Source organism: Lygodium microphyllum, chromosome 5 (genome assembly GCF_053477565.2).
Source record: "Lygodium microphyllum isolate KBCC chromosome 5, Lygodium_microphyllum_v1.1.10, whole genome shotgun sequence".
NCBI classification, from domain to species: domain Eukaryota; kingdom Viridiplantae; phylum Streptophyta; class Polypodiopsida; order Schizaeales; family Lygodiaceae; genus Lygodium; species Lygodium microphyllum.
In genome coordinates this window covers 51,228,421-51,243,160 of record NC_141139.1, presented here as the reverse complement: position 1 = coordinate 51,243,160, position 14,740 = coordinate 51,228,421, and the positions used below count along the sequence as shown (strand labels likewise).

Genomic DNA, 14,740 nt, shown 5'->3' with positions numbered 1-14,740 from the left:
AACACCAACTATTGCGTCTTGATTGACACCAAAGCAAGATAAGCATTGAGGATGTCCTTTCATTATGTAGTTTTCTTTTTAGCAAATGGCATCAATCAATGTACAATGAGTCATCTTTACTATTAGTTAACAAGAGGTGGGGGGTGGGTGCCATGTGGTAGCCCCCCACCTCCCTCACAAGAAAAAAAGAGAATGTGGGGGCGGGTGCTACGCATCCAGCACCTGCCCCCACCTGCAAAAATTGCACCAGGGTGGGCTGAGTCTAGGTGCGGAGCGCCTAGTATAATGGCTAAGCAGGGCCTTATATGAGCCCCATGGGCAACGATCTATGTATTAGATATATCTACGAAAATGGTGTTGACACGTGTATGAATGGCAACTTGATTTAGGCAACCTATCGGCAGAGAAAGGGTACATTGGGGGCCTACTAGAGGCATATCCTTTGATTACTGGTAGTTTTGGAAAGAGAAAAAAGAAACAGAAAAGAAAAGACATTGGTGGGCCAGCGGCAATCCTTGTTGATGCCTGCAAAAAAACTGCACTGGCCTAAAAAGACACCCTAAAAAGACAAAAAAAAAACAGAGAGAAAAAGAGTGATTAAAAATAGAGAAAAATAGTAATTAAACAAATGGTATTTTTGGGGAAATAAAAATAAAGGCATGAGAAGAGACCCTGTGCATGTGGTTCTCTGTGGATAATATATGGCGACTCGCGACCACCTTTTTGTCGTGTTCTTCCGCTGCTGCTGCCGCTGCCGTTGCTGCTGCTAGGCTGTCAGAGAGACCAGAAGAAAGAGAGACGAAGACCGAAGACAGAAGAAGCAGAAAGGAGGAGCAAGCGGCCGAAGAACTGTGCTGCACTCGAAGGCCCCTTTCTGGCCCTGCCTGTTTGTCCTCCTAGGGTTTTGCCCGGTACAGCCCTCTGCTGCACCGCTAGGGTTCGCTCCCCCCTTCCTCCATCCGCCATGACTGTCGCTCACGAAGTCACCCGCCTCGCCAGCAACACCGGTGGTCTCCTCTCCAAATCCGAGGTCTCTTCCGCAGTCAAATCGTAAGCCACTCCTGCATTCTTCCCGCTTTCTTTTTTTTTTCATGCTTTCGTCTGTTAGATTACCATCCGATCAGCATTCTCTCTTCCACACAGCAGATTGCTTTTCCTATATCTGTCGGAAAAAGGTAAAAGCTGTAGCGAAAAGCCTCCGATTATCAGCCGTTGATTACAGGACATACATTTGTACATTTTTGTACATCTGAATTTAGATTCACAAATTCTAAGGCTGCAGGTTAATACATTACCGATTGGTCTACGCCTATCTGCAAATTGAAACATCTGGCCGCACAATTGGATTTTAATTCATCGCCATGGTTAGATGCTGAACCGTGCTTCAATGGAGAACAGAAGATCACTGTTTGCAACACGAGATTGTCAAAGTACTGTGTCTGAGCCATGAATGTGAGCTCTTCTCGTATTTATGTTTGTTACAGCATATTCTTTTCTGCTATCTACTTCAGATATGAAGAGTATCATACATGTTATGGAGGAGATGATGCGTCTCGAAAGGCAAATTATGCTGACATGGTGCTTCACTTTGTCCGCTCAAAATTGCTTTTAAAAACATAATGCTTTATCGTCTAATTCAGGATGAATATGAACTTCTGTACTGGTTGTTTCTGTCTGTTGACATCTGCTGTTAGTTGATTTCTGCAGGTTAATAAGTATTATGATCTGGCGACCAGCTTCTATGAGTATGGTTGGGGCCAGTCTTTCCATTTTGCCCATAGGTGTTGTACATGATCATATGATGTTCAGTGTTGCAGGTTGACATTGGTGCTGATTTAGATTTTTGTTTCCATTGATTGATCATTCTTTTTCTGTTTCAGGCTGAAAGTGGAGACCCTGCAAGAGAGCATCAAAAGGCATGAACATTATCTTGCACTACGTCTTGGTCTACAACCAGGAATGAAGGTAATTCGGATCTTAACCTTTCCTACGCTCTCATTTGCAGAATTGATGTATATTGCCTTATCGAGAACACACTTTTTTTGTCAGATATTTAGCTCTCTTTATAAATGGTGCAAAGATGTTAACTGTCACCCTTTCCTACACTGACAACTCTCAGTTTGCACATGTGGTTCCTGTGGCTTCTATTATTATGAACAGTTATCACATAGTTGATACGACAATTCCAGATGACGCCCAAGTTGTCATCTGTTGTGTAGACGTGATCTCTGTGGCATGTGTACTGTAAAGATGCAGATAATGCTTCGTTAAGTGAATGATCAAGGGTAGTGGATGATGTCAGTAAACTGCAGCTTTATGATGATTGTGAGATTGCACATTGTGGTGCAATTGTGTTTGTTCAAGTGCTTCTTATTAGCAAAAAATGTCATCTCCAAATGCTTTTAAAAGTCTCATTTTTCTGAAGTAAAAGTGAAAATTTCTTTGCTGGATATATTATATCAAATTCATGGTTGCGTATTTAAGTCATTGATTTTTTTTTTCTAGGTTTTGGATGTTGGCTGTGGTATTGGTGGACCCTTGAGAGAGATTGCTGCATTCAGGTGTGCTATTCTTTAAGAACCTCAACAAACTGGTCAAAGAATCGGTATTATATTTGTACAGATGTTTTCAAGCAGATGACCACACATTGAGTCACTTCTACCTTGTGTGCAGTGGTGCTTCTGTGACTGGTTTGAACAATAATGCGTACCAGATTACACGAGGAATTGTGAGTTCCTTCAGCCATGTTCTAGGGTAATTTTTAAAAATCAAATCCAATATTTGACAAGGGCTATGATAAACTATAAGCATGCCAAAATTTGCTTTGCAACACCTGGCTGCAAAGCACCAGGCTTTCGTTTGACATTTGCTCTGTTTAAAGACTGGAAAGCTTAATATATTAAGTGATACATCCTGTGAGAGAAACACTCTGCTCAAAAAGGCCATAAACAATTGTGAGTTTCAACTCTATGGTTTTGAGAGAGAACAGTGGTTGTATGTTATTTAAGACACGGTTGTTTCAAGTACTTGGACATGCAGGGAAATAAAAAGTCATTTTAAGTGGGACCCTAGTTCTCAAAGTTGAAACTCTCTTCTGCAATGGATGATGAACAGGAGTTGAATAAAGCCTGGGGTCTTGACAAGACTTGTGGATTTATTAAAGTAAGTTGGAAACGATCCATTTAGATTTATGTAATTTTAAGTCCTTTTTGGTTGCATGCAGGCTGTCAGGAAGAGCTCTTTTAGAGCAACTGCATCTAGTTTTTAGCATTCCTTATTTCTTTCGAGTTGCAGATATTGGAAAGAAATCTGTCATTATGTATACATAGCATGGTGCCTAGCAAATATACCTAGCATTCCTTATTAGAGTTTGAGTTGCAGATATTGGAAACAAATCTGTCTTTATGTATACCTTCCATGGTGCCTATAAGATTGGACATGTTGCTTAAACTTTTTCCCCTGTTTTGGTTTAGGCGGATTTCATGAACATGCCAGTCCCAGATAATACTTATGATGCTGTTTATACCATTGAAGCTTCTTGCCATGCACCTGATCCGGTTAGTTAGTGTTACTGTTGTGTTTGAATCACTTCTTCGTCTGAAGATGACTTGAAAGTTTTGCATCTCAATAGGTGGCTTGTTACAAGGAAATAAAAAGGGTTCTCAAGCCTGGGCAGCTTTTTGCTGGTTATGAATGGTGCATGACAGATTCTTATGATCCCAAGAACAAGGAGCACCAGCAAATCAAGGTACTGGCTCAGTGGCTGCTCAAGCAGGGCCCAGGCTTGTTTTGTATTCAACACTGTAATTCAAGTAACTGTGCCATAGGTTCTGTGGATAGAATTTAGCCATGGGGCCAACTTTGCTTTGTTGACTTTGTAGATGACTTGACAGATGTGCGACCTGCTTCTAATACTTACAGGCAGACATAGAGCTTGGAAATGGATTGCCTGATGTTCGTACGACAGGTGAATGCCTTGAAGCTTTGAAGGCTGCAGGATTCGAGGTAGGACATGGTGTGCCCTACATTTGTTAAAGTAAAAGGAACAAATGTAGCGCAACTTACAGTGCACTTCACATTGTGATGCATCGCCTTTAGTTCCTTTTTCAAGTCTGATATATTGTGGCTGGCTGACTTTGTGGGTCAGGTTACACTGACCACATGACCATAGGTCATGCTAGAGCTATACACTATCTTGTCTTCAGGGAGTTCATCTCATTTTGCAAATTGTATTCTAGGTCTCATACAGGAATCATCTAATCTCTTCATTCCCAGCCATTGAATCCCAGATAGCAATAACTACATCCTGCTTAGGCCATTTCTGATCAGCAAACTTTACCCGATTTCTAGGTATTTTCTAAATGCATAAGGGTCTCGTCTTTTCTCCTCTTAAGGCCTTGTGAAAGCTGGACAGGACATTTATTTCATCAAATCATGTCACTCTTATACAATGTTTAAAGTATATTCCTTTCTTGTTGCATGGGAACTTTGTTTCTGAAGGTTCTAATGGAAGAAGACTTGGCAAGATCGTCACCGCTTCCATGGTACCTACCTTTGGATACCTCTCGAATCTCGTTGAGCAGTTTTCGCCTTACTAAAGTGGGGCGGTTTCTCACACATCACTTGGTATGTCAAGGTTTCTTTCACCTGTATGCATCCTTTAACCTTTTAAGGCAACCCTTACAGGATGTCATTTATACTCAGGTTCAAACTCTGGAGTTTATTGGTCTTGCACCTGAGGGAAGTGTCCGTGTGAGCAATTTCTTAGAGAAGGCTGCAGATGGATTAGTTGTTGGTGGCAGGTACATAGGCTTTCCTCCTCTTACATATGGAGCATGTAGTCTGCATAAACAGTAGTATTCATTGATAAACTAACTGATTCTTTTGATTAACGAAGCAGATATCTTAAATGCATCATGTGTTGCCATGTTCCTGTCTGGTAACTGCAGCATCGTCTCACTAGTCTGGCTCTCTTTTGCCTCAGTTCAGCATGACATGCTCTAGAGATCATAGTTATGTCAGATGAACCAGTGTCTGTGCTAGGAAAATGTTTCAATGCATATTTGGTCATCAGAAGCTACTATACCTGGTGGTCCCTTGAGCTGTTGACTTGCTGTTACCATTGCACTTGGTTTCGTGGGTCCAGTTGGGTACAGAGCCAGCAGAATCCATGTTTGTGGTTTGTTGGTAGGACCATAGCTACTCCCTTGAGGGCGGGAAGGACATTGGTAAGTTTAAGGTGTAGGACATGGGCTGCCCTAAACGTGCATGCACTATGAACCTGTTGCCATGTGAGCTTTAGATAGTATAATCTGGTGGTGATTTGAGATTTCAGTCTGATCCACAATAAGTTTGACCAAGAGAATTGAAGAGAATTTGAGAATTTTGTTTCCAAACTGCCACAAAATATGGTTTGCTTGCTGGCATGTAGGATACTCTATGGTCCCGGTGTGTGATAATGAAAAGGTAGAAGAAACAGGTGGCAGCGATGCTATGAGTTGAAAGAAAATCGTTTTAACAAAAAGTAAAACGCACTTCCAAATGTGTTATTTGTCCATGAATCACAATAAATGTTTCCTCCTAACCGCAGAGTTACTGTTTAGGATGTGGCCAGTAAATCAGTTGGGAACATTTCCTTCTCATCTTCAACCATCAGAGACCTCTGACTGTATTAATTTCATAGAACCATCAGAGACAGACTATATTAGTTCCATGGAATAGCGTGTTTCATGCTGTTTAAATTAGATCTCAAAAAGCTGAGTGCACCTCAGCCAGGGTGGACTGCATTCTTGTAACCTCATCGGTATATAAGTGTTATCTCACTTGGGGGTGCTTCATGTAATACAGTGAATGGTCTCAAGGTAAATAGAAGCCAAAATAAAATAGGTAGTGGACGGTCGCTGACACTCCAGGACCTGCTGTCTTGTTAAGTTTCACCAGAATGTAGCCGGACCTTTGTAACAATCACCTCATAAAAAAATCAACCACTATCCAGAAGGTTGTGTGCCCTCAAGGGCTTTTTTAAAGCTGACTTTTTCTTTGTGTTTTGCAGGAAAGAGATCTTTACACCGATGTATTTCTTTCTTGTAAGAAAACTTCAAGACGCTTGAAGCTGTGTGCCAGGACTATGACAGAGTAGGGGCAAGGTAATTTAGTGACAGTGTTGTAAGCATACACTTTTTAGTGTCAAAAGTTTGAATGAAGGTCTTTTGTCTCTCATGTGTTTCTCGGATCTGCTGGTATTGCAGTTGGCTTTTAAGTTTAAATCAGCTTTAAGCATCAATCTGCTGTAAATGTTTTGTTGTCTATACATTTGGTGGAGCAAGGGAACTCAGTTCATGTTAACCGTGAATAAAGTTGAAATATACGCAATCACGTGAACACTGGTAGAGCTCCTGTGAAGAAAGTTACACAAGCTGCAAGCAGCACTTTGGGACAAGCATTAAGTAGCCTACAAAATGGCATAAACTTACCTTTTTGTGACTGATAATAACAATAGTTTAAAAAAAAAAAATCGCACGTGGGGGGAACAGGCGCCATGTGGTGACATGGTAGGGTAGTGAGAAAATGACTCTGCGTGCCACTTGGCAACCCTCCTCAACCTCCTGTTAATAAATATATCAAACCACATGTATTCTTCCATATTATGTGTCTTGAGCATATTTGATCAATACGATGCCCTACAAAAAGCTTCAAGAGCTTGTAGGCAGGGTTTTAATTGGTTTTCAAGGTGCTATATAATTAGAGTTATAAATAAACAATTGTTGTGATTCTACACATACTTGTTTGACACTAGCATTACTCCATGACACACCAAGCGATATCCATGAGCTCTCTCTTATGTAGGTTGGCATACCTTATGAGGCTATTGCGATGCTTTTAGCATTGAGTCTCTTTGAGCTTGTTTCACATGGCTATCTAGCTGTCAAAAACCTTGGTTAAACCAATAAAGAAGTTAGGCAATGTTTTGCCCATTTCCACAATTCCTTTTATTAGCAATCTAACTGTGTCCAATTGATTGTTTCGTGGTTTTTAAAACAAATGAGTCGATTTATGTAATGAAATATTTACATTCTCTAAAGAGATCGTGTCCTCTTTTTTGACAATTTACTAGTCACTTTAAACTTGGCTATTTTCTTTCCTAGCAACTTTAAAAAAAAGTTATTTTAGCATAGCATAGTGCTTTTCTTTTACAAAGTCCAAAACACTTGCAATGTTGTAGGTTCTACTAAAACGGGTTGCTTTCTTTGCAAAACTCATATAGACCTCATAACAATTTCTCTAATCATAGACTATAATTGATATCTATCGTAATTTAGATCGACTTTATCTCCAAATAAAGTGTGCTTCCCATTGATCAAACTATGAAGAACCGTCTTATTCATAAAGGCTTGTGACAAACTTCAAACACTTTCTTGTTTCCTTATGGTTGTATAGTGGATGTGTAATTGACTTGTCCTCTATTTTACAAAATAAGTATGCTCAATTTGCTCCTTGATTGAGAGCTTTCCAGCAAAAACTCTTTAGAGCATTAGGTTTAGGACAGACATTTTGAATTGCCTCTTTCATGCTTCTAGTGTTCCCTCTTGGCTCAAGCTTCTTTATCCTATACTTAATCAATAGACTATTTGGTGGAAAAAGTTCCTTATGTTGTTTTAGAACAATTGCCAGTATGTGAGGATGTTTCCTCTTTTGGAGTGAATGGTAGTGGGCTAGTCCTCTTTGACTTTAAGAAATAATTCAACAAGCTAGGTTTCTTCCTCTTCATTCATGTCATGTGCCTTTGACCCTTTTTAGGTGATTGGAGCTTCGTTCATCTTCCCACATCTTAATGCCATTGTCATACACTTGTTTTGTTTTTACGGGCTCCCACGTAACAGCTATATATCCATTAATGCAAGGCACATGTTCAAACCAAATAATTTGGCTAGGAGGGGAATCAAATCCATGTTTAGGATCACCTATCCATCTTAAGAGTGTTAATAATTGAGCCTTGAGATTGAACTAACTTTTGGGCCACTTGGAAAACTTGATAACAATCTTCAAATCTCCACAAGTGCGAATATCCGATGCTTTAAGAACTTGCCACCTTCCACAAGGAAGGTGTAAATCCAATGCAACCAAGGCACACCAAGGTTGTAGGTCATCTAATTGCTTCAACAATTGAAAAGTAAGCATGATTGACTTTGAACAAAGAGACCCAATACTTAGACCACCATGGCTTTCAAGGTATGTCATTTGATACCAAGAGACAACATGCATGCCTTCTAGCCATCAAAAGACCAGCATATGCCTCTAAATAGTGTTTCTAGTGGCTTTCAATTTATTGACATGAAATATGGAAGCATTGAATAAAATCATTAGTGTAAGGACATACTTTATAGTTGTGAGGCAACATGTCAAACCAAGAGATTGAAGCTTAGCTTGAAACTTTATCATGATCCAATCAAAGTATTGCCTCATAGAGACAATGATTCCTAAAGGAGAACCTAAGTACTAAAAGACCTACCCCTTTTTGGTAACTTCAAATCCCAAAGAAGTAAAGTTCTCGCCTTCATCTAATAGATCTAGTATCAAGACTTTAATTTTCTCCTTAGTAATGTGACAGAGTTTGAAAGTATTGCAAATTCTTCATAAATAGCAGGAGGATCCTTGATTGATTTGATGCCCATTGTGACAACATTAGAGTTGTAGGCAACAAACATACGAGAAGCAAACACTTTTTCGTTTGGCAAGATTTGATAGTATCGTGTTGGACTTCAAGGTCAAAATGATTAAGTGGTGGTTGAGTTACCATGGCAAAGAGCAAGGGGGAAAGAGGGCATCCTTGTCTAATAGACCTCTTTAATTCAAAAGGAGAAGAGTAATACCCATTAATACAAATAAATGTAGTGGTATTGTTAAGCATAGCTCACACCATTTTACAAAAGATACTACCAAATCCACACCATGTACTAGTTCACACAAAAGTCCCATTTAGTTCTATTGTAGGCTTTGTCAAGTTCTATATTGATAAGCAAATACCTTTCCTTCTACTCCACAACACTGTCTATTTTAGTAATCAAATTTTGTATTACAACATGATGAGCCAATGCTTTAGAATAGACTTTATATGTCACATTCAATTTAGTGAAAGGCCTATAATGACTCAACTTTCTTTTGTAAACTGTAAGCATTCCATGGTGCAAGGATGACTTTTTAAGGAATTTAGTTTGATTGTGGGGCCTTTCCTTTTGTCATTCTCTTTAGGATAAAGAGGGGTTCTTCCCTAGAAAAAGGTCCTTCTTTCAGCCTCAGACCACATCCCAAATTTGATTACCATTATATGTTTAATGACTTTTGCCATGGCATCATGCACTTTTATATTGAAATATGTGCAAATTCACAATCTTCTATTTAGGGCATTACTAAAAGTTGTGTGACACTTGAACAACACTTACCCTCTTTGAGTTCTTATCCTTACCTTTGGACTTCTTGAGTAGCATGCTTTTGCAAGAAAGCGTGTTCAATCATTTTGCTATCAATATTCAAATTTGAAATACACATTAAGAATGTAATTTCTAAGAAAATTGACATGTACTATTCCTAGAAATTGATGCAAAATGTTTATGCTATGGACTCATGACCATAGAAAATTACAAGTGGGCTCTTGTGTAAAAAAACATTCAGATCAAGTGGTAGGGTTTTTGCCTATGCATATCTAATAAAGTGCTTTAAAGTATATATATGAAAATATACACTTGAGATAGATTGCGAACATGTTGTACATCATAGTAAGAATGATAAAAAAACCAAATCCAAGTGTCAAATTTTGAATGTGAATGCTATTTTTTGCTTTGATTTATTCTTGTTTGGTCCAATTGGGTATTATTATTTGGTCTAAGAACTTTTCTGCTTTGCTTCAAATTTTCCAAACTTAAAACATAAACTTGATTATACAACATATATATGAGGGAGTGCGAAACTTATTGCAAGTAGCTTCTATGTGGTAAGGTCACCCCGATCAAGGGTGTGTTACAAGTTGCTTGTGTGGAGCTAAAGTAGTTTGTTAGATGACATTTCAAAGTACACCATGTGTATGATGATTTTCATGCTATCACCAATCTAATGCCTTGAAATCACTTATTTTCTCTCTAATGAAATAAGTTCTTATTGGCATATGCCAATCTAGTAAAGGCATGGTCTCTCTTCTCTCCTAATGATGGCAAGTGTGAAGGTCTCATTTTTATGTTAGTAGAGTGCACTAAATTTGTTATCCACCTTTATTATACTTTAACAATAATTACCCAAATTGAGAGAACATAAGAAAATAAGGGAATAAGGGAGAGAAGCATGTACAACAAGAGAATGTATACAATCTCCCCCTATGCATGAATGAGCACCTCCCACATGTATGCATTCAATGATTTGTACCTCTTACTTTTTGTGCTATAAAAGCATGGAAAGCATTCTTAATAAATAATGTCATGTACAAGTGCACACAAATACATTTGTGTAATAATAACACCCAAAATAATAATCTCATATACCAAAGGTATTCCATTTGGTAGATACAAGATCATTGCAATTGTATCACTCTAGCTATTAATCATTTGCTTACTAGAAACATAAACACATTAGTTCCTATGCATGGCACAATGTAGCCAATACTATATATACACACACACACACACACACACAAGCAACAAGTTACTATTATGATGAATATCAAGTAATAAAAATTTGAATCCATGTTCATGTTATTGATGTTATCCTTTTATAGAAGTTAAAACCATTATCAAGAAAAAAGGTATTGTGTGAGTATTTGAGCATCTAATATTGTTGGGCTATTGTGAATAATCTAGTTGGGGCTATGTAGTCTTATTCATGCAAAGGTTAATAGTCAATATTTTACTAGCTGTTAATAGTGATGCTCTAGAAAAACTTGCATATTGAAACCTTTTTATCTACAAATAGGAGAAAAAAGCCTCATGCTTGTAGGGTTTCGACCTCCACCATATAAGTCATTTGGCTTTATGAAAAAATGTTAACAATTTTTGAAATAGTACTTTTATATATGTTACAATTCTTTAGATGCTAGAAAACGAGTTCAACATTTGTAGGAAAAGCCACTAGAAGTTAGTGGGACTACGAGGGAGTTGAGTAGAGTGGTCAAGGCACAATCTTAGCAAGCTAAATAATAAAGATGGCATTATTTCGATTTAAAGCTATTTGACATGTGGTAGCTAGGGATAGCTCCTGCATACATGCATGCATTGCCTTGGTTCTAGGAAGAGGCCTTGGCTCTTGCACTCATGCATGGCCTTGGCTATAGAAGAGGCCTATAGGTGAAGTTGGTGTAAAGAGCCAACATGGAAGGAAGCAAGTGGCTGAGCATGGTGGTTTCATGGGGATGGATTATGATGTAGTAGCTTGAGGCAATGGCATGGATATGGATAATGTGGAGAAGTTTGTTCAGTGAGACCAATGACTCCTTAATAAAAGGAGATGGGGTAGGATGAAGAAGTTGCTAGCATTATTCTCTTTGGGCAAGGTGCTACATGTCCCAGCCACCATGGATTCTTATGGTGTGGCTAAGCTAGAGTAAAAAGTGTGTATTTTATAGGTTCGTCACATAAAGAGGCCCTAGGATGCCTTGAGATCTATGACTAGTATGGATTCTAGGTGACACTACAAGTTAGATTTCGTAGCTTTCTTGACTATTGTTATATTTGTAGACTATGTGGGCATTTTGCAAAGGATTTCCTATGAAGATGGAAGATGCATCTAAAGAAAACGTCTAAGACAAGAAAAAAGGGAATTGCTACACATGCTACAAAAAGATGAGGTCCTAATCTTGAGAAGGAAGAGGTCAAGAATGGTAAGAGTGAGAGTTAGTAGAAGGAGTTGCAGAAGCATAGTTATAGCATGCCACAAAGTCATCACATCTAATTACTATGCCCTTGAGAGAGAACAAGAATGGAGATAAGGAGAACAATGATCCTAGAGGAGATAAGCAAAAAGGGAGATCACAAAATCCTAAAGACAAAATCCCCATTAAGAAGCTAGCTAGCTTGTCCTTGTTTGGTGGACCGCAATTATCATGCATCTATGTAAGGGGAAGAAGAAATCTTTTAGGATATATATTATTAAAATGAACTAGGTGTAAAAGAAGGTGAGCACAACACTGTGGACTATAAGGGGTCTCTATTCGGACATTAGGAAAAATGTCACGTATGGATGTATATTATTAAAATGAATGAGATGTCAAAGAAGGTGATTGCAATAGCATGGAATGTAATAGATATGAGGAAAAATGTCATGCATGCTATGATAAGGAAATGTAACCCCTATGCACTTGTTTTTAAGGAAATCAAAATTGGTGAAGAGGAAGCACAGAGCTTCTTACTACTAGGACATGCCTTCATGGTGAAGGGCTACTCAAGAGGAAAGGATGGAACCTTGATACTCATAAAAGACTTATTTCTATCTCATCTTATTTTGATGGATGATGAAGGTTCATTGGTACCTTTGGAGATGGCAATAAGAGGAGTGAGGATGGTTATAGTCTCTCTCTGTTTGTCTATTTGTTTGTTTGCCTATGTGTGCGTGCGTGCGCGCGCGCGCGCGCGCGCGCGTGTGTGTGTGTGTGTGTGTGTGTGTGTGTGTGTGTGTAATATTTCTACAAAAGGGCTATACGATGGAGATGGATTAATACCTAGTTAGGATCTAAACCTACTTTTCTTGCGTATTTAGACCATGATGTTAGAAAAAGGAGAAGATGACATGGATTTCAGGGGATTATTGGTGTGGAAAAAGAAAAATGGAAACTATTACAAGTGACACATCATCTTCAAGATGAGTTGTTAGTTTTCTTTCAAGATCAACTTGAGTATACTTAACATAATCATCACAAGAGGAACATTTGGAGAGTAGTAAGCTTGGATCAAATTTATAATAATGATGGAGCATGGTGGCTTACTAATTGTAAGTTCTATGTCTTTCTATATGTAGTTGCATCCAACTAATATTTTGTCAAGTTCACTTTTGAAATTACTTTCTTGTAGTTGAATTGCCTTTTATATTGAATACATAGCTCCTAGAAGACCCTCAAATTGTGATGAGAATCAAGCATGTGTGGGTGGATAGAAAACACTAATATTAACATAAAATTGTGGTTGCATGGGTTGAATGCACCAAGGCTATGATTGAAGAAGCTAAAAGGCATGGTAGAGCTTGTGTGAAACAAAGATGTACTATGGATTGCATTGCCCAAGATACATGTGCTATTGTTCTCCTCTTAGATTTATGTTAATGGTCCTATTCTTTGCAGTCTCTTATAGAAAATTAAGGATTTTCTTAAAAGTCAAGAAGCACATTGATTAGAATTTGCTAAGGTGCAATTAAGGGCTCAATGTAAGGTGGATGGGGATTCTCCCTCCACCTTTTATTTAAATGTTCTTAAGAAAAAAAAAGCACAAAGTCTATTACTTGCATAAAGGATGCTAGCGGAGTGAAACTCAGTTGCAATGGAGATATTATTCAACCCTTCCATTCCCGTTTCAATTAGATTGTGGGTTCTAAGTATACCAAGGTGGCTAACTATGAAAGTAAGGGTTTCATGGCTACAAGGAAATTCTCCATGAAAATACTATCAGAAGTAGCTAAGTAGTCCATTCATAGAAGATGAAGTAGATTATGCTATTAAGTAGATGAAGGACCGAAAATCCCTAATAATTGGTGGATTCATAGTGGAGTTCTATAAAACCATTTGGGTGTCTATGGTAAGGATTTTACCGGATTTATAAACAACTGCTAATGTCCCTCAAGATGTCAATAAGGTTTTGATCAATTTGATTTCTAAGTTAACAGATTGAATATTCTCAATGGATGATTCAACCACATTTAATCTCTCATAGAAGTTGATGGTGGCAAGGGTGATTGCTATAAGGATAAAGATGGCACTGCCAAATGTTTTTCATTAACGCCAATATGGATTTCCATATGAGTGGAGGATTGGATTTCTATATGATCAAAGTATTTAGGATGCAACCTTAAATTTGGTGACAACAAATGATTAGCCATTAGTAAGTGATAAAAGGTCCAAGCTTTTCAACATGGACTTTGACAAGGCATACCATCGCATAAGATGAGAATTCGATCTATTGGCTTTAGCACAACATTTTTTAGCATGATGGAGACCTTGTTCACTAATGCTTTGGCACATGTAATGTATTAGTGATGCTTTTTCTTGATAATTTTCCTTGAAGTGATCCATAAGGTAGGGATGCCCAGTAGCCACACCACTTTTTGCACTCGTCACAAACCCATTGTTGAAGACACTAGATTGGCTAATGTAGAGAGGTTCACCAAGAGGATTAAGTCTTCAAGAAGATAGATGTTTTGTATCCTAGTTTTTTGCAGTATTTCTTACATCATTGGAGAAGAGAAAAGTCAACTTGATATGCTTTTGGAGACATTCTAAAATTTTCAAGAGCTTTTTGGACTTACGGTTTATTGTAGTAAGATATAGATATTAAACATGGGGTATGATGAACCCCCGTAGTGGATTTATGATTATGATTATGATTTTAAGGTTCTCAAGAAGGGAGAGGTATTTAGGTATTTAGCCTATTGTCTTAGACTAGGGATTTCTCAAAATGGTTCAAAGCCAAAATTTAGACTAAGGTGCGAGTATTAAACTTGAAAACTTTATCTTTTAGAGGAAGATTTGTTGTTCTCAAGTAAATCCTCATTTCAA

General features: G+C 38.1%; 1 protein-coding gene across 2 annotated transcripts; it reads left to right on the top strand.

Moving 5' to 3' along the window:
* Positions 1 to 684: 684 nt before the first annotated feature.
* SMT1 (sterol methyltransferase 1) lies at positions 685 to 6,266 on the top strand. Of its 2 annotated transcripts, none has more exons than XM_087677829.1 (13): positions 685 to 1,050; positions 1,485 to 1,578; positions 1,708 to 1,781; positions 1,881 to 1,965; positions 2,506 to 2,561; positions 2,674 to 2,728; positions 3,115 to 3,162; positions 3,474 to 3,557; positions 3,632 to 3,748; positions 3,922 to 4,005; positions 4,501 to 4,626; positions 4,705 to 4,802; positions 6,053 to 6,266. In XM_087677829.1, the coding sequence occupies exons 1-13, from the start codon at positions 965 to 967 to the stop codon at positions 6,108 to 6,110; spliced, it is 1,065 nt and encodes a 354-aa protein (XP_087533955.1). In that variant the 5' UTR covers positions 685 to 964; the 3' UTR covers positions 6,111 to 6,266. The 2 variants fall into 2 exon arrangements, with proteins under 2 accessions (XP_087533955.1, XP_087533956.1); XM_087677830.1 differs by having other exon boundaries at positions 687 to 1,050; positions 1,512 to 1,578.
* Positions 6,267 to 14,740: the final 8,474 nt, after the last annotated feature.